The following is a 27,995-nucleotide window of genomic DNA, read 5'->3' as shown; positions in this document are numbered from 1 at the left end:
TCCACACCTGAAGATGCAAACACCATCAGAAAATAAGACTCCACAGCACACCGATATATACAACTGTATTTATGAATTAGTGCAGATATCAGTTCATAAATGATTTAATGTCACATTTCTATACAAGTCATCTGCTCATTCCACTCATTTCTTCATCATCATCATCATCATCATCCAAACCCAGTGCTTTGCTGAAGATTGAAACCCTTTTGATAAACATGCACAAATGTTGCATAGAAATCACCTCTATATTCTCTTTCATGCAACTTAATAAGTGTTTTTTCTTTAGTTTCACGTGTAAAACAGCTGACTTTGGATTTAGGAGGCGAACCGACACGCAGCCTCCTCTATTTTAGGGCTTGTTTTTTTACATTCTTTCCAAAATAAAAACAAAAACAAAGACTTGCTGGTGAGGTCAAGCTGGGTTAATGGCAAGCGGGTGGCACTGCTAAATAAATGAAGCAAGGCTTAGCAAAGAAGACTTTATACCACATTTGATCATATAGAAAAATAAGTTCAATGAAGCGTTCAAAAGAAGGTAATTCAGCATTATCTTGAGTTTGTGTCCAACTGGTGAAAGATTCACGGACCGAAATAAGCGCAACAGTGAACTCAGGTGGTTGCTTTCAGAAATGCAGGAATCACGGTGTTGGACAGCATCCGGTGTCTTTCCTAATACTCCAGAGATTGGTGAAATTGTGCTTTTTGCAGACGGACCTTAGATGAGGTCACTCTGAAAGAAATGACAGATAAAGCTGACGAGTCTGAAAATGAAGTCAGTTTTGGATATGCTTTGGTGGTGGGGTTTGGGAGCTGGTTGGCTGGTTGCTTCAGCAAACACGAAACAGAGACAAAAACGGCAACACTTTAACAACAAACACACACGTCCACTCGATCACATTTATCAGAGACAGATATACAGTACAAATCATGTATCATCATTACCTCTCCATTTATGCAGTTTCTAATAATCAAAGTATGTTTAACACGAGGCAGAAACGCTCTCTTGTGTTCTTTTGTTTTATGTGACACCAGGAACGTCAGCATGCTCACTGTAGGTTGATGTTCTGTACCTTCAATGACCAATTTAGATTAGATTAGAATTTAACCAAACTTATCTTTACATGCAGATCAAAGTATCCAACACTTTCCAGGAGCTGATCAGTTTTTTGACTCTTGAAAATAAAGGTGCTTTAAAGGTTCTTCACAGCGATGCCATAGAAGAACCATTTTAGAACCATTCAGTCAAAGGTTCTTGAAAAAAACATCTCTGTATAACCTTTTCATATTCTGAAGAACGTATCTGTCCACACAAAACCTTTTGTAAAGCAGAAGGGTTCTTCGGATGTCAAATGTTCTTTATGGAACCATTTAGACAAGAAAGGATCTGCTATTGCATCGTGAAGCAGCTTTATTTTAAAAAGTGTACTTTCATCGCGAGTCTGTCTGCCTTGTTTTTTCAATTCTGTATCTTTGTGTTCTGATCGTGGATGAATCTGTGTAGGGAAATATGTAAGTGAGACGATGACGTACTTCCTCTAAAATCCATGCCAGGTAGGTCACTTCAGCTCTCATAGCACTAAGGGAATTTATCACTAAGTGATAATGATGTTTAGTAAGAAAACGTTCAAATTTCAGAGAACAGACAGCACTACGGGTGAGCATTGTTATGCCTCTGTGATCATGTCTGTAGTAAGTGCAAATGCTCCCTTTGCTTTTTCATATTTGTTGATCTGCCTTGAAACGGATGGCCTGAAGGACTTCTTCTTTTTGGTTCTCCATCCTGAAGCGATACACCATTTTTCCCTATGGTGCCGGATGTAACATAGCTGGCAGACATTTCAGCGAAAGGACGTCATATCTCTGTGTGCATATACCCCATTGATGGACAATACTGCATATTCCTAAGGCTTCTTACAGTGGGGAAGCATTGGGTTTTGTGGCATAATGTCACTTTGACTCTTGCTTAGAGATTCTGTGTCAGCTGTATTAGAAAAGTGTTCTAGATAAGTCTTTATGTTTATTTTTGTGGCAGAAGGTTTCGAGATAGTGTTGGACTAGAGGTGGCATTGTGATGCATGATATTACTTATTTTTTTTTTAACTCGGCTACGACTAGTAGAAAAACTCAAAAAACGTTAGCTTGACCTCAGCAAGGTGATTTACAACTTAAAACCAAAGTCTTCGGACCATCAGTACAAATTGGTGAAAGAAAAACACTGACAAAACAATTTGATTTGTCTGTTATGCAAGAATCCCTGTTTATTCTGATATTTTAGTGTGTATCCTTTCTTTGTAATTTGTACCTATATTTAAATGGTAAACGATCGCAGTCTCTGATGAGCATCTGAGCGATTTTACGAGGATCCCGATCTCACTCCCCGGCCAAAAGAAAAACAAACAGTAAAATAATCTCGGTCTCTATGAGTGTATGGAAGAGACCTCGAAACAGGCGACTTAAACGCATCTAAATTCAGCCAGGGGCTCTTTAAACATCGAATTCTTCTTTTAACTTGTTACATTTCAGTATTTTGATCAAAATGATCATTTTATTGTAATTAGTTGCTGCAGTTCATAGAAGTAAATCTCGTTTACTAGTATATATACAAATATATATTTATATATATATATATATATATATATACAATCTTTTTCATAATAGCATGACAAAGTCACAGACACCCTATTTTATGTGTACTAATCGTTTTACAATCAAAAGGTGACGTGAGGGGCGAAGATGATTAAAAAGCAGCATATTTGTACACGTACGGAGGGTGACTGATCGTACTGAGCTCCTCTTCGTTCACGAAAGAATAGAGAGGGCCTTGCACGTTAAATTTGTATAGCAATAACCTAATAAATACGATCCATGAGATTATACATAATACATCTGAGCTCCTTTTTGCACGGAGCTGTGTGCACATTCACACAAACACACACATTGTCAGACAGTCATTACACTGCGATTGAGACTCCTCGGCGTGGACTGAATCGCTCGACGTGACGATTGAAACGGTTATCACAAGCAGCGGGTGGAAGACGTGTACAGCCTCAGGTGAGAGAATGGCGTTCCATACTGAACATTTACCCATAATGCACTGAGTGTGTGTATGTCTGTGTGGGGGTGCGTAAGGATGTCAGGAGAATCACATCTACCACAGATTTCTTTCTAGTACTTTCTCTCTCTCTGTTGCACAAGCTCAGAGGAGCGGAGCAGCTAAAACAAGCGGTGTCACTACATACAGTATATTGCTTCATAAAAACGCTTCTAAAATATCAAGGGCTATAGTCATCCTCAATAATCTAAAGTGCCTTTTCTGCGAGAGTCGAGCGGGGCATCTAAACAGGCCCTCTGATTGCTGGGATACTTTCATATACCGTTGACATATTCTTTCTCTTGAACACATTGGCACGCACACAGACACGCATCGACGAGGGACACGTCCGTCCTGAAATCAGGCTGTCAGGACAAACAGAGAAACGGAGACAGAGAAACACAGGTCCTGTCTTCTCTCTGGAAAGATGGATGGATGGATGAGCAAATAAACGCGTGGAGAGATGAGTCACTTGCTTTTCCCGGAAGTGCTGGAACCCCTGGAACCCAGTTCTCCCCTTTCCGCTCTCTCCCCTCGTTTTCCTCTCCCTCCTCGCCCTCCGCTTTCTTTCTCTGATGCGTCCCTCTTTTCTGAGCTTTTGTCCGATGCCTCTATTTTATCTGATCGGTCTGAACGTTCAGACTTCTCTGACCTCTCCGCCCCCTCGGATGGCTCCGCTCCTTCTGATCGCTCCTTGCGCTCTGATTTGTCAGGGTCGGTGGAGGAGTTTGTGGCTTTTTCCCACTTGGCAATATCTTCGATCTCTTTTAGGCTAGCATTGATACTGTTGACCCAGCCCTTCAGATCCTCCTGAGAGAGGAAAAACACATGTAATTTTGTATTAAGGCTGTAACCGTATATAAATATGATTTTGGCTAATCCTACACTGTAAAAAAGTCTTTAAAAATAGGGTAAAATGTAACGTAATAATTATATATAAGTAAACTGTAGGTTTTGTTTTGCACTGCATTGAGTTGTCTTCTAAAATTAAGAAAAAGTCTGTAAAAATATTGGATAATGTACTGGCAGAACATTACTGTTTTTTTACATTGTACATTAATATTTGTGCACTTGGCAAACACTTTAATTTTTTTATTTGAAGTGATGCGCAGTGTATTTAAAGTTTAATTTTTATTCTTATCTGCATTGTTTGGAAATCAAGATGGTACCATGCTCTATCAGCGAAACTAAAAAGTGTAAAATGAAGTCTCATTTGATGTCTGATCATTAACCATGCAGGTATATAAACAATTGTAATAAAAAAAAATTATAGCAGGCCACACTTGGGGATGGGTTTAGGGAGCTGGCATGTATGACATACCTCATCCTTGGCCAGGAAGATGTAATCCCCATCAGCAGTGGTCCTGAAAAAAAAGCATATTTACATTGAAACAAAAAGTGTTACATGTATCTCTTCCTAAGCTTAGAATCCTAATCAAATATTTTAAAGCTTGACATTAACTGGAAAAACATTTATATTGAAAATTCTGTGTATTCCACTGTGTCTTCAGCAACATCATACTGATTCGTTTTACCTGAGAATGAAGACATTCTTCTTCTTTTTATATCCATTGGTAGTGTCAAAAGTGCAGATTGCCAGGTTGAGAAGGGGCTCATCGTTGTAGGGTGTGGTCCTGTGCCTTGCGTCCTTGTAGAAACCGATCTCTCCTTGTTTGAGCACACAAAACAGATTCACCCACGACTTGCTGTAGGAGGTGCAAAACATTAGTGACTAATTTGCCGTGACAGATGCATTTTTAACAATGCAATACGCATTTGTTTTAAATCCACTAATATTTGTAGATAAAACTGCCATGATATGCATTCAGAAAACCCGTTAAGATCATAGTGTCACAAAACGTTAAGACAAAAAGTGGTTGCACATAGTTCGTAGGCTTGTAAGAAGTAGCACACCTGTTAGGGCTCCTCTCTTTTCCCTCCTCCTCATGTTTCCTGTAGAGAAATCCTTCATGCTGGATGGTGTGTGTAGGAGGTTGGGGTGTAGTTGCGATGCTCTGCGAAGGAGCAGAACGTGACCTCCGTGGCTCCTCTGGTTCTTTCGGGCGAGGTCTCCGCCGTGGTTTGGGGCGATCACGTGCGCGGGGTCGATCCAAGCGGCCCACGGGTGCAGAGAGGCTGCTGGGGGGCCGGTACATCTCCCCTCTTGCCTAAAAAAAGACATTGTCAGTTGCTTCAGAGAATAATGCAAAAAAGGAAAGTGTGTGTACAATAATGCACTTAGACTGAAGTGGGTTGAACAGCAAAAATGTGAAGCTTGTGTTTTTGTTAAAGCACTTACATAAATTATTCAGTGAAGAACAATATTTTTAGTTGTTTTAATGTAAAGTCTGGGGCTAATTCTCTAGGAGATAAGGTGGATAAGTGGATAAGGTTTTGTTACGCATTATAAACATTTTTCATGAGGGTGGAGATGTGCTTAAACAAAAATGTTTAATAGTAGTAATAAAAATAATATGTATAGACGGTTTCAAAGCAACAACATAAACATGTTACTGTGCATGCATGCTTTTGTGGCCGAACTTAACTTCCGGTACACATTTGCAAAGAATAGAGTCACTGTAGATTATTTATGAAAACAAGCAAATGAAATAACAAGTAAATTACATTAGCTAGCAAGTTAAAAGTATGACTAGCCTGTAATATTTTGGGTTTCAGAAGAACTGTTACTTGGCTAAACTTTAATGCGACAAAGCTACACAACCCATTCAACAAATTATTTATTTTATCAAATTAATATACAATAAAACTCAACAAATTGTTTTTTTTAATACAATTATTGTCCTATACAATATAATTTAAGTCAAATACAAATAAGTGTATTATTAGCCACTAGCCAGACCAATCAATAAACACAGACCTGAAGTTTACTTTGGGTGTGTGTGTGTTCGATGAAACCGTCTATAATGTCCTCTTTTTTGTCAATCAAAACTAAACAGGTTAAGTGGTTTTATGCCACAACTCTGCAATGTAAAATCCTCAGAAAATCAATTGTACTTGACAAAAAAATGTGAAACAGGATCTGATTGAGTCGCTGACTATAATGTTCAGTCTTTAGCTATTGAGGATTACTCATAAGGTAGAGAGCTGAGATAACAATTCTGCTCTCTCACCATTGTGCCCTTGAGCAACACACAGAACCATTATTCTCTAAAGACACTGTACTTGACATATATTATATATTCATATAAATATGTAAAATGGATATGAATGCTTTTAGTACAAAAACAAACAGGATAAAAACTAAATCCTTATGTTGAAGGTGTGTGAATTGCTTTTCTGCAAATAGTGTCTAAAAAATGAACTGTATGCACTGTTGGGCAAGTTACTATGAAAAAGTAATTATTTACTAGTTACTAATTAAATATTCAATAGTGTAATTAGATTACTGTACAAATGACTCTGAAGTATTTAATGACTTATTGCTAATTACTTTCTATAAAACTTCATAAAGTAGTATAATTAACCAAAGTATTAAAATGTGAGAATAATACATTAAAGCACGGATTTTAAAGTGATTTTGATGTCAATTCCACTATTATTACAGGAAAATAGAGTAATCCCTTACTTCACTTTTTCAAGGGAAAAGTAATTAAATAACAGTAACTAATTACTTGGTGACTAGTTACACTCTGACTGTATGTCACATAATGAATATCAGTGATGAACCAAACTTTAAATAATTATTTAGATGATGAACATTGTCATGGGTTCAGTATAATACAAATGTACATACCTATAAGAAAAGTAAACTTTAAGTGCACTGTAAGTCGATTTGGGAAAAAGCATCAGCCACATGCATGGATGTTTATGGATGTATATATCATGCATATGATATAAGGGGTAAGATGATGTGAAAGAAAACTATCATAAATAGGAAATCTAATACAGATACATGACACATACAGTGCAAGCTTCTCTCTCCTGAGCTTGTTCAACTATCTCAGCCATAGTGGAACGCTTCTCCCTAAAAAATAAGATCAGAAAGCCAACCAGGTTAGACACACAAGCATATGTACAATTTACCTACTGGTCAAAATCTAAATCCAACATCTAAAAAACAGCTTATATATATATATATTTTTTTTTTTGAATGTTTTTCCTATCAAGAATTTCCCTGCCTGGATGTCCTAAAAAATAAGGTTTAGCTTACTTTTTAGGGGGCAGCGACTTTGGCCCCAAAACTAAAACCACCCAGACATTTATCTAGCTATCTAAATGAGGACATATGTATCAATATTCTTGTATACTTAAAACAAACATACATTATAATTCTCTGAAGCGAGGCTTTCTAAGGTTTATTTCTGGGACCATTTTGTATATACACAAACTCTATTTTATCATATGGTCGGTCGTATGTTGCTATAGTAGGGCAGCCTTATTAAAACAGAGACATTTCTGTAAAGCTCACTTGAAGCACGTGTTGTAAAAACCCCTTCAAAGATAAACGTGACTTGACTCACCCAGACTGTTTCTTGTCCGACGGCTCTCTCCCTGAATCTGCATCGCTGGAGTCATGTTTTGGTACTCTTTGCTTCCCGCTTCCCTCCTGCTCGCTAGACGACTGTCTCTCCATTCTCCGACGGTATCGTTCTTGTCTAACTATAAGTGGGAGTTCATTGAGTCGCGCCTGGATCTCCTGCTCGCTGGAGGTCTGTCGACCAAGGCGGTACTCCCTCTCCCGCCTCAGGTGATCCATCTGCGGGTCGGACCGGCTACCACGGGGGTCCCTCTGTAAACGGCTGTGGATCATCTCCAGCGAGGGGTCCATGCCCATAGGGGGAGCCGGCATGTTTGCTCCTCCACAGGTGAGCTGAGCTCGGTGCGCCTCCAGTAAAGGTGGAACGACCTTGTGAATGTGGTTGATTTTGGACTGAAGGCAGTCAGCTTTCAGGTGCTGCCAAGCATATCCCATTTTGGGTTCTACCACCCCCACAGCCCCTAAATGGTTCAGGCTGTGGTAGCCAGAGTTGTCGTCTCCTAAAGCACCCTGTTGGTTTAATCCAGTGTAGCTTGAGCTGTTGACCCCCAAGACACCAACTTGTTGGTTTAACCCAGGATAGCTTGAATTATCCAATACCGAAACACCCTGTTGTTTTAGCCCGTGGTAGGAAAGTCCCTCCCCAACGAGTCCTGGTGGCTGGTTGAGCCCGAGGTAGGATGAGCCATTCATGACAGGTGAGTAGGGGTTCAGGGTGGACCCAAGCCGCTGGGTGAGCGCGTGTGCCATTGTGTGTTCAATGGAGTGTATGAGGTCCGGCCCGGGCTTGGACTCCAGAAGCGAGTCCTGAAGAGGATTACGGAAGAGAGAGGAGGACGAAGAAGAGGATGAGGAGCTGGGCACAAGGCAGGAGAGAGGAAACATCTGCCTGCTGAGGAGTGAGGAGGTGGCGGGCTTGTTCTGTTCCTCCTTCAACTTTTCTGCCTGGAGACAATACATATTCAAGACATAAATAAAGATAGTTGTGTATTTTTATATATATTAGTCTTTGTTTTTACAGCGACCTGTCGCAATGAGCTGAAATGGTCTTTCCATGTGGCTGCGGCCTTGCGGAATGCTTCGTGCCTGCGAATCAGCTCCTCTACCTCGTCAGACCCGCCCCCTGCATCACGAGTGGTTGGAGTGATTGGCTCCTTGATTGTGAGCCAGGGCTGCTCAACCAATCCCGCCTGGGTAGACTGTAGCCTCTGTTGGGCTGTAAGGCAGAAAAAACTTGGAATTATAAAAATCTATTAAATCAAATAGTAAGAATGATGTTGATGTAGGTCACATGAGCCATTCAGATCAATGACATTCTCTGTTTTACTTTGTTTTGTCACTAATGGAAATGTAATAATTCTTAAAGACAAATATCATGCAAATACAATATTATGGCTGGTTAGATATATGTGACCCTTTTTGTGAAATCCATGCTAAGACTAGAAGCACAAAAATTCATTCAGGATTTTTATTTCACTATAATTTCAATCTTTTGCTGCGTCCCAATTCGCACAGTATCCCTCCTAAATAGTATGCGAAAATAGAATTAGTATGTCCCAAATCATAGTATGCTGAAATGAGTATTCTCAAAGTACCCTAATGGTCTACTGTTTCCGCTGAAAATTTGATATATGAATCCATTGACACCATGGCCCAGAACTTACCACGAGAGGGTGGAGTTTAGTGACGCAACACTGCATTATTAACAAGAAATAAAAGATTAATTCGCTAAATGAATAAATGTAAGTATACAGTATACATTACATACAAAATAATAAATGAATAAATAGTTAAATGCAAGGAAGAGCTGTATTTTGATGTCCGTGACAGTTAAGGACCACAGTGTCGTCTAGGCAGTTTTGCATAAGCACTAAAATGTACATACTTTTCCAAAGCAAAAACAGTACATACTTTAAGGGCATAGTATAAGTAGGCAAATTGGGATGCAGCCTTTGACTTGGCCTTACTTAGTCGATATTAAAGTAAAATATAAAGTAGAAAAGAAAAAAGTTAGAAAAAAGTTAAACAGAAATAAATTATTTCAGCTTGGTTTTCACAGGTAGGGTCACATATTTATGCCATATTTATATCTCTGGTGCAGCAAACAAAGGGGTTTAAGATGAAGCCATCGAAACTGTAGACTGGCATTTATAACATGACAAGAACTTCACAGCAACGTTATGATCACTGACCCAGTTGAAGCTTCTCCCATTGCTGCTCCCATCGGTCATTTAAATCTTTCTGCTTTGCTATCACATAGTCCAGCTTCTCCTTTACCTGGATGGAGTGAGAAGGACATTGAAGTCATTTATAAATGATTTGCTATCTTTAAGTAATCGTTCACCCAAAAATGAAAAATTCTCTCATCATTTACTCACCCTCTAGTCATTTCAAACCTGTATGACTTTCTTTCTCTTTACAGAACACAGAAGAAGATATTTTGAAAAATGTTGTTAACCGGCACTCATTCACACACATTGGTTTTGTGTCCATACAATAGAAGTGAATGGGTGCCAGCATTGTTCGGTTACCAACGTTCTTCAAAATATCTTTGTTCGTGTTCTGTGAAAGAGTTAGAGTAAATAATGACAGAATTTTCTTGTTTGTGTGAACAATCACTTTAAGCTAGGCCATATTACTAAAAAAGACTCCATATTTTCAGCCTTTCGACAATATGTTTGATAGATCCTGTCGATATACTGCATTCATATGTTTTCCCAGAAATTACTTTAATCATTTCCGTCTGACTAAAAAATGTTAATTGCAAGAAAATTAAGTGAAATGTAGTTTAAAATGAAAATGAAAATGAAAAATGCAGCCATAGTGTGAAAATTAAGTAAAAATTAAATTTCTAAACACAAACCATAAAACACTGAAAAAACATATTAATACTGAGACAAAATTAAAAAAAAAAAAAATTAAGAACTCAGGTTCAAGCATTTGTGTACCTCTTCAGCCGCAGGGTTACGGGCCGCGAGTAGCATCTTTCCCATCTCCACGCAATGCACAAAGTTCTTGCCCTTGTTGTCCATCTTAATTTTCAGGCTCTGATGCTGCGACATCATCCCCTCCAGCATAGAGATGTCCCTGACACACACGCAGCGACCCACCCAGCGCCACAACCCATGCCCAGATACAAACCAGACACACACGCGCACACATTAACCATGCACATTTGACTCCTGTGTAAATTCAACTGTACATTCAGAGATAATGTTCTATAATTTATCTGGTACCTCGCGCTATCAGCCGGGCCGATCTGTCCCATGATTCCATCCATCCACATGCTCAGTTCCCGCACCATGGCGAAGAACTGGATCTTATCGGTAACCGTGGTGACCTGCACGCGACTGCCCTCGCACGCAACGAGGAGCTCTTTCCAGGCCTGCATCACTTCCTGCTCACGGCTCAGAATGGCATCTGCCTTCTCTCCGGCGTAAATGGCTCGCAGCTGAGCTGCGTTTTCTTGCAGCTGACGTACCTGAAGAGGGAAAGCCATCAAGTTGTTGTGTCATACTACTGATTTTGCTCTCTTTCCTTTAATTTCAAAGAATCTGAAAATAATTGTTTTTTTCTGGCAATTTGTTATTTTTAAAGCAGTGAATATATGAATTTTTGTTGTTCTATTTAGTTGTAAGTATCGTTGCAGTATTATTGGTGTTTATTAAGACACTACAAACTACATAAAATCATTATCTGGAGAGCTGTCAAACGATTAATAGTGATTCAGAATAAAAGATTGTGTTTCCATTATATATGTCTGTGTGTAATGTGCATTCATTTTGTATTTATAAAAACATATAAAACATTCAAATACATGTATATATTTCATTTATAAAATCGGGATTAATCGCATGACTTTTTCTGTTAACAGTAAAATTTAATTATGAATTCAAACTTAGTGTATTGTGATCTTTCATTTTTTAAAGTACTGCTATAAGAACAAAAGTGCAATAAGATTTGGTCTGCAAACACTTTAAACAAATGATGTGCAGTATTCCTTTACATAGCATTAACAATTTTAAATTAAATATTTATTGTAAATCTCAACTCAAACATATATAAATATAAAACCAAAGCTATCTGCCACTGCCAGGGCATTAACATTCTGTCTAGTTTGATAATAATGTTTATTGATTTCACTGCTTATACAAAAAACTCTCTTTCAACACTCTTTCAACACAATGTGTAAAGTGTACTGTATTTAGAAGTGAATTTAAAGCACATCTTTAACAACGAAATTATTGCATGCTCCTTTTTCATTGTCTTAACAATTAATTTAAGGAGAACACAATTCCTTTAATATGGGTGAGTGTTTTAGGACCGTCCTTTGTTGTTTGATGAACATTACAAACAAAGATCTTTATTATGCTGCTGTCCCTTTAAGAGTGCTTCTTTCAAATATATGGATCTAATAAACTGTGACACGTCCGTTTTGTTTCCCAGCTATTAACATTCATAAAAAAGCACTACTTTTACTTGGACCATTGCTATTATTGGAATTTAGATGTCATTTTTTGTTTATATGTCCGTTTCAGACAAAATGTTTTCTGCATTCGCCCCATAGACTATTTCTGCATACAATAAACGCAACACAATTCGTTATCGTTGCTGCTTTGTACCTTAGACGGGGAATTTTTGTATTCTGCAAGCTATTGATTTCCTTCTGCTCTATCATCAATAGCATTAAATAAGCCTTTTGCACCCGCGCATGTTACGTCTTTATGGGGCGAGGGCACTGATAGATAAGCGCCTGGCTGAAAGAGAGTAGAAGAAAAGAAGTGGTCTGTTCTATCAACTCTGTTGAAGAGATTTCAAACGAAATGTCCATGTAAGAATGCAATAACGCGTTAACTTACCCAACCCTAAAATAAATACATGTAAATAGTTCCTAAATATGTATACATGTATGTGTATGTGTTTATAAATACAGAATAAATATGCAGACTACACAGACACATATTATGTAAACAAAAACTTTTATTTTGGATGTGACAATATTTTTTTATTTATTTATTGCTTTTTAGTATTGAGGCCATCTACATTTTTAACATTTATTAATATTTGTTAATTTCTTTATAAAAGTCAATTAATGTTAACAGTGACAACTTTTTATTAAAAAAACTACTAAAACTCGTAAATGTTGAAAATAACATGAACATGAATAAGATATTGAGTAGAAATATTGTCTTTGTGTAATTTTAGCTAATGCATGACCTAATCTTAACAAATACAACCATAATGTGTAAATTACTTTTAGCAAATTCATGTATTTAAAAAAATTACCATAATTTTTACCATAAATTACCCTAACCCTAACTATGAGAAATATATGTCTAAATAAATTGCAATGCACAACAAAAATGTCCCTTCCTCAAACTAGATCCCACTTGCCTCCATCCAACCAGCCAATAAAGGTTACAATAAAATCCAGACTCATGTCACACTTAAATCTCCCGTTTCTATAGAAAAAGAAATGGTGACAAACCCCATGACACAATGGTGATACTCTAAATACCCCTTTCAAGGAGCGAACATATAGTCACCAGCCTAGATCTTATTTTAATCTTAAAATACAAATATCCCCAGCTTCAGTTAATATTTTAGAAAAAGCGTATTTTAATTCAGCCCCATGTGATAGTTGTAACAGGTCTAAGAGTTATAATGTTTTTGAGTAGAAATGGGAACTTCCCTGGCTGGGTCAGGAGGATGAACAGTTATTTATCGCAGCTGTCGCACCTGGTCAGAACAGGTGCTGACGTGTGCTGGTTGTGTGTGTGTTACCTGGGAGACCAGCAGCTGCAGGGAGTGCTCAAAGGAGTGCAGGAGTCTCTGAAGTGTGCCAGGGTTGGCCGAGCTCACTTGACAGGACCTCACCTCCGGCAGCTGCCTCATCTTTCCTTCAATTTGGACCAACACCTACAAAACACGGGAACATGCACATGCGTAACCACTGAGCACTTAGTTTAAGCATTTACCTCCTTAAAGAAAGCCCACCTGTTATCATAAGAACTGTCCCTGAGTTTAAAGCAAACATCTATTTTCAGCGCTTTATACAGCAGCTTTTTTTGTGTGTGTAGTGGTCTTGTTTTGTGTGTTTTTTTCTATTACCTTACATTTTTTTCTGGATCCAATGAATGCAGTCGACCTGCTTATTATGTATATGTGTATATGGATCTGTGAATGTTTTCATGTTTGTTTCTTCATGTACCTCTTGACAATCAGTAAAAAACTTATGCAGCTGGTATGAGGCAGCAAGCATCTGTGCTCTGGTCTCCATGAGCTCCAGCAGATCCGCCCAGGACTCATTCAGTCCGTCCTTCCATTCTGCGATGGTGGCGGCATCAGAATGACTGCAGTCAATCATTTCATTCACCATTTTGTTAACGGAATCCATCTGTTTCTGGCCCACTGAACGCGTCTCAGACGAGAACCGAGTAAAGCTCTCCTGTAGATTCTGGAAACACCATAGAGCAAAAAATTGCATTTTACAGACTGCAGGGCTCCAGACTGCGACCAAATGGTTGCATTTTGCGATCAGTTTTCGAGACAGGTCATGTGCGACCTTAAAATTTGGCATTTCTTCTATATGTTATTTTATAGAATGTCATTGATGTTTCCTGCTGCCGTCGCGGATGCGCACACTTCAGGTCGTCATTGACAAGTTTACACACACACAGACAATGTGAGTGCATTACTAAACTACGCTGTGATGGATTTTTTGAGCCTGAGGACGACAATTTATTATTTGATACGTCTAAAACGATACTTAACGATGCTCATGTAAAGTATTTTTTGACATTATATTTACATTTAAGTGTCCTTTTCTGCATGCGGCAGACGCTGTGACATTGCACTGTACTATACATTTGTTTCTGACTATATGCCATCCCCTGGGATTGAACCCATAAACTTGGTGTTGCTAGTGCCATGCTCTAACTACTGAGCCATATGAAAGCTAATACAATCGAGACCTTCCATTTTGCTTCACTGAGTAAAACTCTAAAATATATATTTTTCGGACAAGCATAATTTCTGTTGGTTTCAGCTGAATTCAGATTACTATCTTGGTCTGGTGTATTCAGAGTTTAAACAGTTTTTCTATTTAGGACCAATCAATTACAAAGCTTCTGTGTAGGCTCTGCCTCTTTTTAAATAAGCAGAACCAACTCTCCTGTCATCAAGTATTTGTCAGTATCAGTAAAACAGTTATTTTGAGGGAAAATGTGAATAATTGCATTGAAGGCTAATTTCAAGGGGTGCTGCAACGATGTGTGATGCATTCAGACTTCTTTACAATGTTAAACGTGCTGTCTTCTCATGCTTAACATGGTCAACTTGTCAAAAAACGAGTTGGGCATATTACATAGTATTTCTGTGCTCGATACACTCATCCAGCGATCGTTCAGGTTTCGGATTTTTTTTTCGAACATATTAAACAGTTTCGTAAAATATTTCTTAGTCCCTTATTGGACTATTCTCCTGGAAAAACACGCGGCACGCCAACGCGGCAGCAAGGAGAGCTTGCGCAGACATCACTTTCACTTGTGTGCAGGATAGAGAGAGAGAGCATGCGTTTGCGAAGTTCAGGTGTTTATTTGTTCACTGCATTTGGGTGATGAATGTTATATAAACACTGGATATAATGCTTGATTTGGAGATTGTTTAAAACTGAAATATGGAGCCGTCCCAGCACTAAAAGATGACGGACATGAACCTCATGTGGTGAGTCTGTGTTTTGCTGCCAATGGATGCACACGTACTTTAGTTCAGCCTTCCCCTCCCCCCGCACACGCCATATGCTTTTCGGAAATAATCGTACCGCTGTATCTATCTTTTATAAATGTGATCAAACTAAATACTCTTTGAAGATACGAGGTATGCAATACAACTCTATAGGTACTTGAGATTAATATGAGATTGGCAGAAACCGTGTGTGTTAGGGCAGCTTTAAGGTGTTGCACAACATTTTCTGCTTGCACTCCTAAAATTTTGAGTCAAGGGGCTACAGTGCTCCTAGTAAAAAATGTTAGTCTGGAGCCCTGAGGAGTGACATGACCTTAAGGTCAACATTCGCAACCAGTCTTACTGTGATCGACTTTCTGATCAATTACTTTGTAAATAAATATTGGGAAATAAATTATCTTGAAAATTGGGTCTTTAAAATTACTTATCTCTCTGGATTTAAACATTTTGGGAAACATTTGAGATTATGCAAGTACACAAATTAACAGTATTATATATATATACTGTTACAACGGAGTCAGTAGCATAAATACCTCTTAGGCTTTTGGTTTACATTATTTATATTACGTAAAGCAATCAATTACAAAAGATTACATAGACAATAATTTATTTTCCTAAAAACTGGCCTGAATTAGGTCAACAGATCAGACACTTGACATTGTGTTGTGTGTGTGATACCGTGACATGCTCCAGGTTCCCTCCGAGCTCTGTGGAGCTTGCTACAGCCTCTCTCTCAGTGATCCATTTTTCCAGTGCCTCCACCTCTCGCTTCAGCTGATACAGCCAGTACTGCTGCTCCAGCTTTGTCTTTCTCTGCTCAACCAGATCTTTCAGAGACACGTAGAGCCTGTCAATATGAGCCTGCTGTTTGGTGATCTGCTCACTGTGAGACACAACGAGAAACACCCTGTGACACCAAAGACATCGAAACCTAATGACCAATAAAATGCCATAAATGATTGTGTGTAACTGATACACATTTATGTGTCTGGATTTACCTGTCAGGGTGTCCCAGCTCAAGCATACGACGGCACAGCTGCGACAGTGAGCTCACGGTTTCAGCATAATTCTCCACTGTCTGCTCTAAAGCCAGTTGCTCCTTTAAGAGTTTAAGAGTACTCACTTCATCCTGCAGACGAAGAGGAGAGGGAAAATTGTTAACCCAGTGTCATTCTAAACCCAGTTATCTTATGTTGTAAAAGATCCTAACATTCCCGAAAAGTGCTCCAATAATAAGATACACTACATACGTCTCCTTTTTCCTCATTGAGAACCTGAAGTTTCTGTCCACTGAGCCAAGACTCCGCCTTTGCTGCCTGGGTATAGTACTGCTGGGCGTGGCTTACAGCTTCCAGCATCACTGAGCGACGTTCCATCTGTACCTGTAGCACCTCCCACAGCTGCCTCACGTGCCCTGCCCCCTCCCGCACAATCTCCACCTCTGGGGTTTGCAAAGCAGCGACAACCTCCGCCCTATCCAGCACTTCTTCCAGCCGCCCTCTCCGAGCCAGCATTTCTATCTGCAAAGCCTGAGGACCAAATAAACACGATCAAATATCCTGTCCAGCAAATCAACATTAATCTCAGAAGCAAATCAAACAGCTCCAGGTCAAATAATTAAGATGACAGGTAATTCATAATTAATACATTTCAGATGCTATTTAGTTGAACAGATTTGTCTTTGAGATCGAGAGTGATTGACCGACAGACTTCAAAAGGTATTTATCTCCCTTTTGGCTGTTGGCCTAAATTCCAACATGGAAATAAATCAATTCACAGATGCTCATCCACTTTCATAACTTTAATGGCATCACAGTTAAGGAATGAAACATCCTCTTGTATCATTTGATGAGGTCAGTTACATCAGATCAAGATGTTCCCTAAGGTCTGGTTAACACTTAGATGATGACCGCATGGCTCCAGTGTCTCAGAATTTATCATCATCCAAGAATACCACCATTTTCCCATCACAGCTTTGGACCATTTGAGGTGGTTTATTACACGATCCACAGACTACTAGCACCTGCCCCTTTTACTTCTCATGTTATTAGAATTCTTATTAGGGCTGTAAATTGATAAACAAATGCATTGGAATGCATTACATTACATGCCAGTTAATCATATTAACCAATTTTTGTCAGAGAGGGGCTTGAATTGCTCAAATACTAAAATAATAATTTATAGCAGAATTTCCAGGTAGGGACACAGATTAGTCTTGTGGTTCAGAGAATTTTCCAAAATCCTGTCCTAGTAGGGTTCAGAAAAGGATTCCCACCTCATGGCTTTTTATTAACAGTTGGACATTCTGGAGACTGGTGCCATATTCTGTAGATGAGGCCAGATGCAACCGCTCCTGAATCCATATCTACGGAAGATAAAAAAACAAAAAGGAAAAGAAAAATATAAAAATAAAAGTTAGATTTTGGTGAAAAGTTGTTGCTAGTTGCAGTTCAGTTCTTTAGATATTGGGTGAGTAAACATTGACACACTTTATTTTGTGTGAGTGATGTCTTTAAGATGACCAAACTTCACCTTGTGGTAAAGACACTAACCAAACTATAAAGAATAAGAATAGCCCAAGATTGCAACAAACTGAAAAAGACAAGAGAGAGACACTCACAATCTCATCTTCCAGGTCCTGGGTGACCTGGTGCATTTCTTTCGAAGCCAGAAGGATACGCCTTCTTTCCTTCAAAGGCTCAATGAGACGCACGATTCGTGTCTCCGCTATGCCTCTTGGCTCCTCCCCCTCCAGTCTTCGCTGATCAGCTCCGCCTCTCACTTCCCCAACACCCTGATAAAGCTGCATCTGGGCTTCCATCGACTGAGAAAAGATGAGAGAAATTACAATAACATGTTCTTGAGATTTCAAGGTGTATAACCGATCGAGATATATTTTTATTGGATGTCGCTGTTTTAGACCCTCACTTGAATCCTCTGCAGTTGCTGGCTAAAAGTGGGGCGGGGCTGTAGAAGGGTGGGTTGAGTGGTATGGGCGGAGCTCAGTGTGGGTGGCTGGTCCTGTATGATGGTGAGATGCTGGTCCAGGTCACTGAGGCTGTTGACGGGTACGTCACTAGTACGGTGATTCTGGGTTTCAAACAGCTGCCGGGCCTTGACCTTAGTGGTGTTTTCTAGGTGAGACCAGCACTCTCTGATTTCCTTCAACTTTATCTGCACCACTGAACGCAACTCGGGCTGTTCCTGAACCAGCTCCTCGCCCTCCTACACATACACACACATAGACATTTGTTTTTTAATTATGATGAAGATTTTGCTTTCTCTCAACCCCTTAAGTAAGTCCTGACAGAAACCCTAATTAAATATTTCATTCTTTCTTCTGTGGAACACAAAAGAAGATAGTTCAAGTTTTGTGTCCAAACAGTGAAAGTCAATGGGGTTTGATAAAACCTTCTCCCAATTATCTCCTTTTGTGTTTTCCAGGAGAAAGTTATACAGGTGACATAATGGTGAGTAAATGACAAAAGACTGGTTATTTTTGGGTGAATTATCCATTAACACAATTCTATTCACGATAGGAAATTTCCCACGTTTTGGTGCCCACAAATTGACTCACACAGGACACATACACAAATGTAACGTAACCCCCTGACTGTCTCTGACCCTCACCACTGTACGCTTTTCAATGTGAGTGTGTGTGTGTGTGTGTGTATGATGGAGAGAGATCAAAGTAAGGGGAGTATCTGTCTCTTCACAGCTATGGCTAAAGTCCAGCCTCCTAAAATAGGGCACAAACACACTCTCTCTCTTTCTCTCTCTCTCTCTGCAGGGGAGAATGAACCTTTACACACTGATGCAAAAAGCCAATCAAATAAACTTACATGTATTATCTTTAACAGATAATCTCTCTCTATCAGAGAGCTGTGTGTGTGTGCACACATGTGTCCATGTATGTGTGCGTTTGTGTTTCATAATGCAGTGCAGCATTTCTCCTTTTGGCACAAGTCGCCTGCTCCCCCCGTACTGCAGAGAGAAAAAGTGTGTGTGTAAGAAAGAGAGAGAAACCATGAGACAGGAGAGAAAAAGATGGAAAAACACGAAGAAAGAAACAAGTTGAAACAAAGACAGTCAGAGATGATATAAGCTGGTATGGGAGATGCAAAAATAAAAAAAGATAGAGAAACTGATGGATTTGAAAGAATAAAGAAGCAGAGACAGATAGAAAGGAATCCATATTCATGTTATGTTTCGTCATGTGTTCCTGTTACCGGTATGGCCCTCCGTTTCTAGAACTAGGAAGCAAGGTCAGCTCTGAGGACACCATTGTGTCCTGTGATTGGTCCAGCCATCTGTCTGTCATTGAGGATGCTGTGCCGAGCGAGTCTGGAAGTGGGGGAGGGGGTAGGGATGTAACCCTTCCAAAAGGACGAAGAGTTCTTCAATCACAGTGGGACTCGATGTCACCACTTTTGCTGTTTCTCAGGTTACAGCCTCATTTACTCACATTTCCGTGGATACATACCACTGTATATGCATGAGCGTGTTTGTGTGTGATGGCGTAATTGCTCTCAGAGCTACAAAAATCATATTCATAAAATACTGGCAGCCATCTTAGTCCAGTTCTGGGCTTCAAAGAATGAAAAATGTCAAACAATTTAAATAAGAGGGGACTTACAATTTAATGGAAGACTTGTGCTCAAGTCCTCTAAAATCTCACTTAACAAATATAAGCAATTATTTTGTATTTATTTAATTGTTTTATGTTTCCTATTAGTGTGTTTTTGTTTAGATTATTGTTACAATTTTGACAGATATATATATATATATATATATAAATGAATAATTCTGTGTGTTACAACGAGTAGCTTACATTTAAGCTATAAACTGTGCTTTATGAAAGACAAACCTTTAAGAAATAAACTCAACAGTCTCATGTGTTAAAAGTATTTGGACATAACCTTGACTTGCTCTCTAATGCTCGCTTTGATAACTTCGGAGCTTCTTATATAAATATAAAAAAGATCTACACACATACACACTGCAGCTGTCAGAATTTCTGTATGTACCACGTTTATTTATGATTATTTTATTTAATTATCTATTTATAAATATGATTTATATTATTTAATCAATGTGTTTTTAATTATTTATTAATACGATTATTTGTAAGACTGATGTTTTTCTGAAACTAAATGTGCAATAAATCCACACTGTATGTACAGTACAAAATCAAAGTTAATATCTTGTCGTGAGTAGAATATTTACAAGCGCATCACAGACGTGTGTCTTTCTTCAAGTGCACTGCAAGCAAATCAAAGGACAGCATTACATTTGATAGACAAGCAGTGTTTAAAAGCATCAGCTCTTAAAACATAAACAGAAGACGTTACATTTGTATAGGAACTATAAAGTGCCACACAAATGATTTTAGAAAAAAGTGAAACCAAAATGGGACATCTGTCATGTAGTCATCCAATTAGTATTTCAACTACATCAGGTTGGTAGTTAACAATGAAAAAATTTACTACGAATTTTGCTCAAAAACCTGGACCGGGAAGTCACCTGATCAGTCTTTCAACTACTGAAGAAGAGCCTATAGTGTCAATACAACTCTGAAGAAGAGCATATCGTATTGAATACAAGCATGTTTATTTTTTATTTTTACACCTGTAATCTATGTCTTTAACATTTATTTATGTTCCAATTCATATTTTAATTTTGTCAAATAATGTCTAAAAATTGTTTTAAATCTTTTAACTCAAAAAGAATGAATTGTAACAATTAAAAAAATCGCGTTGGATTTTATATAATTTTTATAAAAAATAAATGTAATGCATAATGTGGTAAAAGGTTAAAACTTAAAAAACTCAAACTGATGGAGCAGGTCATAAATGCACCTCCTAACAGTAGGCCTACTGTGTACTGTGGAACTAGCTTGTAAGAGTTACAATTTTGACATTCATGTTTCTGGTTTGCACCCTAGGGACAAACCATCGCTATACTCTATGTGGAGATCACTGCAATTTCATGAGTAAACAAACTGGAATAAAACCTAAGAAAATAATTGAGTGGCTTTACTTCTGCATTTAAACGTGTCACTCATAAATCCTTGCAGTGTGTTCGTGTTCATTGTGAAAAACAGACACATCTAGAAGTCTTCAACGTAAAATGCAAAAATTTGAAATTCTAAAATGACCTTCAAAACTGTAAAATAGCTCTTTTTTTTATTTCTGATAGAGAATCTGCATGTCTGAAACAAAACCCTGAAGATCAGAGAGAGAAAAGGAAGCATGTTAGCAGATTGCAGAGAAAGCAGAATAAGACTCTGTCAAACCAGACTGAACGGACAACTGGCTGACAATTCAAAGTCAACACGCAATACACACAGGCATTCAACTTTGACTATGTCAGCTGAGTCAAAAAAAAAACTATCTAGGCAGTAACACAGAATATTCTACATACTAAGACCTACATACGTTTCCAATGCACCTGCTTTTGAGCTTGGAACCTAATTTTCAACCGCATTCAAAGAATAAGGAGCTATTTCACTCTTTGGGATTGGTGGGCATGTTTGATATGGTCCATTGGAATTGCTCAAGGCTTTGAAAATACATTGTTGTACTTGAAACCACAGTTTCACAAAAGCCCTGGAGATTCATGACAATCACATACATAATGTACAGTAGTAAAGTACCCGAGAATACTAATTCTAACTGGCATTTACAGATTTTATGCACCACATGACATTCATTAAAACCAGTGGTGGAAATGGCATACCAAGACATTATTTCTCAACGCATAATGTTTGTCCCATACATGATAAAGAACACTGATAAGAGGACATGTTCTCTGTTGCCATGAGAAGAATTATCAGATCATAACGCAGAGAGATTAATGCCTTTCATAATTCCAGTTAGAGGAGCACCTCCAGGCAAGCTCTGACACAGACATTTTGGAAAACAAGACTGACATTTAAAATCAGCTTAAAGAAACATAAGCATAATTGTTATTGTGCAAAACGTACAGTCAGCAAAAAGGCCGGGAAGTCTGCATTTTAAAGGTTTTGTTCCTCTGTGAAGTGTGAATACAATCACACTGCAATTGTTGTACCACACGAAATGAAACATCGAAACAAGAAACATGTGAAGAAACAGAAGGCCGACAACATCGAATAAACCTGCATCAATCCACCACGCGTACACAGACTGAACGATCACAACTCAACAGTGACTTAGCTTGAGTTATAATTCACAGAATGATCAATGCAGCAGAATGTGTGTGAAATGTCATTGGGCCCGTTTACCAAAAACTTATTTAGATCAGATCGGAAACCTATTCTAGACAGATTTTTTGCAGTATTTAGATCGTCTGACCGTTTCTTCTTAACCACAAACTTCAGCACGTAACCGTAATCTAAACCAAATACACGTGACACACCTGTCCTGACCAACACTACCACATTCTAGCATCTCTGACCATAGTGTTTCATATCATAAATAAACAAGCACATGTACTTGTGTAAAGGACTTTTATTATAAACAATGTTTATTACGTATATAAACCACGTAAACCATTCCACTTATTGTTTCCCTCGTTAAGCTAATTTGCATTTGTGTGCGCATGCTTAATGGTGCTTTTGCTACAATTTGACACAATATTGAGCACATATCATTCAGGGAATTCGGCAAGTTAATACCAATTTACGGCATGAAAGGAGAAAGATGTCAGTAGGTGTGTAGTCACGCAGCAACACATAATGTCTCATGTCACACAATTCTTTGTCATCTTATGTGCTATACACAACCAGCAAAAACACTGACTGCCTATTACACATTCAGACTTATTAACATGCTAATCATATTAATGTCACACAAGATACTAAAGCGAATTGAAACCCAGCCATCATACATAACGTGTACCTGAACGTCCTGTGGTGTGTCAGGTCATAATAAGCAATTTATTAGGAAAGCATTTGCTGGATCAAAACAGGTCACTTGGGATCAAATATTGTTTTGTATGGCATCATAAAACATGTTATATACACATCAGATGTAATACTTACAGGATAATGACATTCAAAATAAGATGTGAACATACATGCGAATGTGAGCACAGTGGGTCTTCATTTCTCCACCCTATTTTTGCCGCCATCACTGACATTTTTATTAGTAAAGCTTTTTTCCTGCAAGATCACTTCTTCTTTTTCGAATGAGAACATTATTAAAGGAACAGTTCACCCAAAGTGGACATTTCTTTCATCATTTACTCATGCTCATGTCATTTCAACCCTTTCTTCCACAGAACACAACAGAAAATACAAATTTTGACCCCATTGACTTTCATTGTATGGACATTTCTCAAAATATCATATATGTGTTTTGAATGGGTAATCAGATAATCATTTATACTTTCGAACCCTTTCAGAATGTGTCCTAAACCCATCGTTCACTATGTCCTGAAACTGTGCTAAACGCAATCCTAACCCACTGACAAAAACCTCTCAAACATCCTCTCGCCCAGTCACATTTGTCCTCATCCTTGGCCGATGCTAAATTCCCGCAACTCATCTTTAACCAATGCTGAATCTGTTGTTAACCAATCCACAGCCTGCCCTCAACCAATCCATAATTCAAGCAATTCTAAATATGTCGTGGACACATCCACCATGCCTGAGTCCATTCTCAATCGATAGTGAATCTGTCATCAATCCATTCTCTTCTTGAATCAATCCTCCACTTCCTTTTAACAGAATCTTTGATCATCACGTTTCTTTTTAGCAATCCCTCATGCCTCTATATTCTTTTCCATACTTTTCAGTACAGTAAGTAAGGTCTATGAACACTTCTCACTTTAATCAAATAATGCTTAGGAAGCCATTCTAGCATATTCTCTGTCTCCTATATGTTAACATATACATTACATACCCCAGTACATTTACGAGAAACTGTGGTCATGTGCAAAGATTTGCCAGCGTGTTTTATCATGGAGTCACCTGCAAAGCAGCTTGTATTCGTATCTCCCACCTGTAAATGAATTGCTTTCCCTTATGTCATTTCAGCTCCGGTGACTCACCTGTTCGATCTTGGCGAGCCATTCTTTGTTGCGGGCGAGTTCGGCCATGAAGGCCTGGTGCTTCATCCATTTCCTGTGCAGCTTCTGAGCTTCATCCCGAGCTCCATCACGAGCTGTCAGCATCCTATTGGCCTCCGAGAGCTCTGCTCAGCTACACCACACACACACATGCACAGGGCAATTCAGCAGATGGTTACGACACTGACACGCTCGGTCACTATCTTTTATCATCCATCACATACACACGCATGCACACAAGCAGAGAAAACCTAGGACTAGGCCCCTCCAACCCAATCACTCCTGCATCCTCAACACAGCACTGCGACGGCACAAAAAAATGCATTCACCTCCACCACAAATATACACACACACGCACGCACCCCAATAAACCTCCAGAGCAAATGAGAGAGCAGCACCTCAGCAGAATGTGCAGCAGCAGCAGGGTCTGAAGCTCAGGGGCGGGGGTTCTGCTGGGTCCTCATGTCCTCCAGGTTAGCGTGCAGGCCCCTGCAGTTCTGCTGCAGTATCCGTGCGTCAGTCCAACGCTTTGAAAAAACAAACGGCACACACACGTAGAAAACACCGAAGCGTTCAGTCTCCTAGAGAAATCTTCTCAACCTCGCTGACGCTTCCAGAATAGTGTTATAATCCGACAAGGTCCAAGAGGGAAACCAAAAGCTGTCAGGGTGAAGCTCCAGTTTCAGCGCTGCGGCCGAGTCGCTACACCGTCCTGCTGTCGACCTGGATGGATGGATGGGGGGGGATAAGTGGGAGGAGTCGATGATGTGCGTGAATGCTGGGGGTGTGTGTGTGGGGGCAGATTTAGACACCTAAAGACACAAGTTACCCTCTTTGAATGAGCTCACACGCTCAAACATCTGTGCTGCGGCGAATCCGATGGCTGCAGTGTTAGCAAACCGACACGCGTGTGCTTTTGTGGGCAGATTCTCATGTGCTCTAGTGTGAATGCAGTGCAGCATGCTGCAGTCTCTCTCTCTCTCAGCGCAGAGCGGAGAAAAACGCCTCAATCTCATCAACAGACTTCACTGCAGTGCCTTAGAGTGAGGGAGGGCGGGAGAGAGAGAGAGAGAGAGAGAGAGAGGGAAGGGCAAGAAAGAGAGAGAGGGAAATAAGGGAGGGGGTGGTAGATGAACGCAAAGGGGGGCGGCAGATAGAGAGAGTGAGAGAAATAGAGGAAATCTAGGTAGAAACAGAGCGTGCCAACACAAAATGCCACTTTGGTGGAAAAAGAGTGACCTAAAAGGCAGAAAAAAATGGAAAGCGGGAGTGAATTAGAAGAAATATATTCCAAAGAAGAAAAGATATAGAAAATGACAGGTGTAAGAAGAACTGGGCGACGTTTTTCATTGTCAAGGGGTGTTTAGCAGCACAGTGGGGGCGGGTGTGTGTGTGTGGCTGTGTGTGTGTTCGGGGACAGTCAGATATGAAGAACAGATTGGTTTAGAAAACAACCACAGGGATGCTAAGGTACTGGAGGTCAGAGCCTCAGCAGTTGTGTTGGGAAGATGCCACACAGTAAAGACGGCACAGAGGTTGTGTGTGTTTGGGGGGGGTGTTAGGACACAGCATTGGAAAGGAGGACGAGTATATGTAACGTTTGTGCGGAGCTGGAGGTAGACGGCTGAACCAGAGAGGTGGACCGTGTAATTAGAAAGGTCAAAAGGAAAAGACAATGGTTCAATGAGAGATATGTATAATGTGTGTCTATGGCAGCTGTCATGATTTGCAATCAGCTGAGTGAGATAAGACGACAAGACACACACGTGCCTTATTTCAATTTAAAGATACAGGCGCGTTTTAGAAATGCCTACAGAAAAAAGAAAATTTGAGCAGGAATATGTTTGCAGAACCAGCCATTAGGAAACTGCTTATTCTCTTTATTACAGGAACAGTTCGCACAAAGATTAAAATTTTGTCTTCATTTACTCTCCCTAAAGTTGTTCCAAATCTGTATAAATGTCTTTGGTCTGATGAACACAGAGAAAGATATTTGGAAGAATGCTTGCAACTAAACAGTTCTGGTCACCATCGACTACATTTGCTCTAAACTTTCAGAACACAAAAGAAGATATTTAAAAAAGTAGGAAAGCAAACTGCTCTAAGCCGTTGTATTTTTTTACTACTATGATAGTCAAAGGTGGTCAATTTTTTTTGCTTGCAAGCATTCTTCCAAACATCTTTCTCTGTGTTCATCAGAACAAAGACATTTACACAGGTTTGGAACAACTCGAGTGTGATTAAATAAGGACTGAATTTTTATTTTGGGGGGAATTGTCTGTTTAACTAATACAAACTACTATCGAAGAAATTATTATAAATACTGATACATTTTCGATGTACAAAAACATATCTTGATACGATTGCTGAGGATATTTTAAAACGTTTAATAGCAATGTCACTTAAATTATAAAAACGACAAGCTTTTTAAACTCTATTTTATACTAAGAGATACAAACAGTCAGAAAAAGACCTTGTCATTCTAAACCATATAGCTTCCATCCTGTTAATTCTGTTCTCAGACATGTTCTGCTTCCAAATCAGTAAATGAACATTCCTGTTCTTATCACAATCAAAAATAACTTGTAACTTTACTGCTGTTTCTGTGATAGAGACTCTAGGTGAATGTCAGTAGCCATAAAGAATTTTTAGATTAAGAAGAAGAAATAAAACAATATTTACCATTAGTCTGCTAATTCTGCCAGATTTCAACAAATTAGGGAAAGGATTTTCCTGTTTGGCCCCCTAGTCCTAATACAAGGAGAATATTCTAAACTTCTATTATTTAGAAACTTCCCTTTAACAATTCTTGGATAATTTGGGAATAAGCTACACACAACATAAAAACTAAAGATGTCATGCTGAATGTGGTTTTATGAATGTTACATCAATTGCTTGCAAATATTTGTAAAACCAGGAAAAATGTAAACAGGCACTGAAACCTGCTTTTTGTGATCGCTTCTATCTTGCGCGGTTGGTTGGTGCGTGCATGCTCCCCATTCGTACATTTGTTTTCATATACGGGTTAGCTGCTACCTCAGCTAATATTTAGCACCTATTTTTTTATTGAGTAAACTTCTTTTTACGAACATACCTTTACGTACTGGAAATAACAAGTTACTGGACGTTTGCTACAATGCGGGAAACACAAGATACAGTTGACCTTTTGCCTCTGACGTCACGCCCACACGCTGTTGCACGTCTGTTGGCTTTTCGAGACTGTTTGAAATATTAAATTAATTAATCATTTAAATTAATTGTGTTTTAAAACACAAACCAAAATACTGCCAAACAAATCAGTTAACCTTAAGAATTTAAATCAGTTAACCTTAAGAATATTTTGAGCACGATATGTCACCTATTCATAGGACTGAGTAAATGTTAAGAATAATAATTTTACATTTTATATACAATAATTAAAGAAACATAATTGACTAATGTGAAAACGTTTGAGAAAAGCATCCCTAAATACATACAGGAATGTTTTCTTTCCTTTGTTCACTTACAGAATTTACCTTGAGATCATTCGATTATTAGTGCTCAATTGATCTACCAACAAAACCCCCCATCACGAAAATATACATGATGAATCCAGCTTTGAAAAAT

General features: G+C 38.9%; 1 protein-coding gene across 5 annotated transcripts; it reads right to left on the bottom strand.

Moving 5' to 3' along the window:
* Positions 1 to 48: 48 nt before the first annotated feature.
* Positions 49 to 27,545, bottom strand: sptbn4a (spectrin, beta, non-erythrocytic 4a). Of its 5 annotated transcripts, XM_056746490.1 has the most exons (21): positions 27,484 to 27,545; positions 24,788 to 25,112; positions 24,372 to 24,522; positions 18,267 to 18,563; positions 17,959 to 18,162; positions 17,614 to 17,703; positions 16,589 to 16,867; positions 16,337 to 16,467; positions 16,017 to 16,221; positions 13,804 to 14,049; positions 13,377 to 13,511; positions 10,829 to 11,073; positions 10,541 to 10,679; positions 9,785 to 9,869; positions 8,618 to 8,808; positions 7,576 to 8,537; positions 7,019 to 7,079; positions 5,009 to 5,262; positions 4,630 to 4,800; positions 4,416 to 4,458; positions 49 to 3,904 (listed from the first exon to the last, which is right to left on the bottom strand). In XM_056746490.1, exons 3-21 carry the CDS (start codon positions 24,492 to 24,494, stop codon positions 3,563 to 3,565), a joined length of 4,203 nt encoding a protein of 1,400 aa, XP_056602468.1. In that variant the 5' UTR covers positions 24,495 to 24,522; positions 24,788 to 25,112; positions 27,484 to 27,545; the 3' UTR covers positions 49 to 3,562. The 5 variants fall into 5 exon arrangements, with proteins under 5 accessions (XP_056602468.1, XP_056602470.1, XP_056602466.1 ...); XM_056746492.1 differs by lacking the exon at positions 27,484 to 27,545 and having other exon boundaries at positions 24,752 to 25,399; XM_056746488.1 differs by lacking the exon at positions 27,484 to 27,545 and having other exon boundaries at positions 24,788 to 25,399.
* Between the last annotated feature and the right edge of the window lie 450 nt (positions 27,546 to 27,995).

The sequence above is a fragment of the Triplophysa dalaica genome, chromosome 4 (assembly GCF_015846415.1).
Source record: "Triplophysa dalaica isolate WHDGS20190420 chromosome 4, ASM1584641v1, whole genome shotgun sequence".
NCBI classification, from domain to species: domain Eukaryota; kingdom Metazoa; phylum Chordata; class Actinopteri; order Cypriniformes; family Nemacheilidae; genus Triplophysa; species Triplophysa dalaica.
The sequence above is the reverse complement of the archived record's forward strand: the minus strand, read 5'-3'. Positions and strand labels throughout refer to the sequence as shown.

Excerpts from the sequence above, each read along its gene's own strand:
- sptbn4a (XM_056746490.1), bottom strand. The coding sequence starts at position 24,494 with ATGCTGACAGCTCGTGATGGAGCTCGGGATGAAGCTCAGAAGCTGCAC. Across the intron at positions 16,468-16,588 it reads TCAATGAGGAAAAAGGAGAC|GATGAAGTGAGTACTCTTAA; the intron begins GTATGTAGTGTA and ends CTTCGTCTGCAG. Across the intron at positions 4,459-4,629 it reads AAGAATGTCTTCATTCTCAG|GACCACTGCTGATGGGGATT; the intron begins GTAAAACGAATC and ends CTTTTTTTTCAG.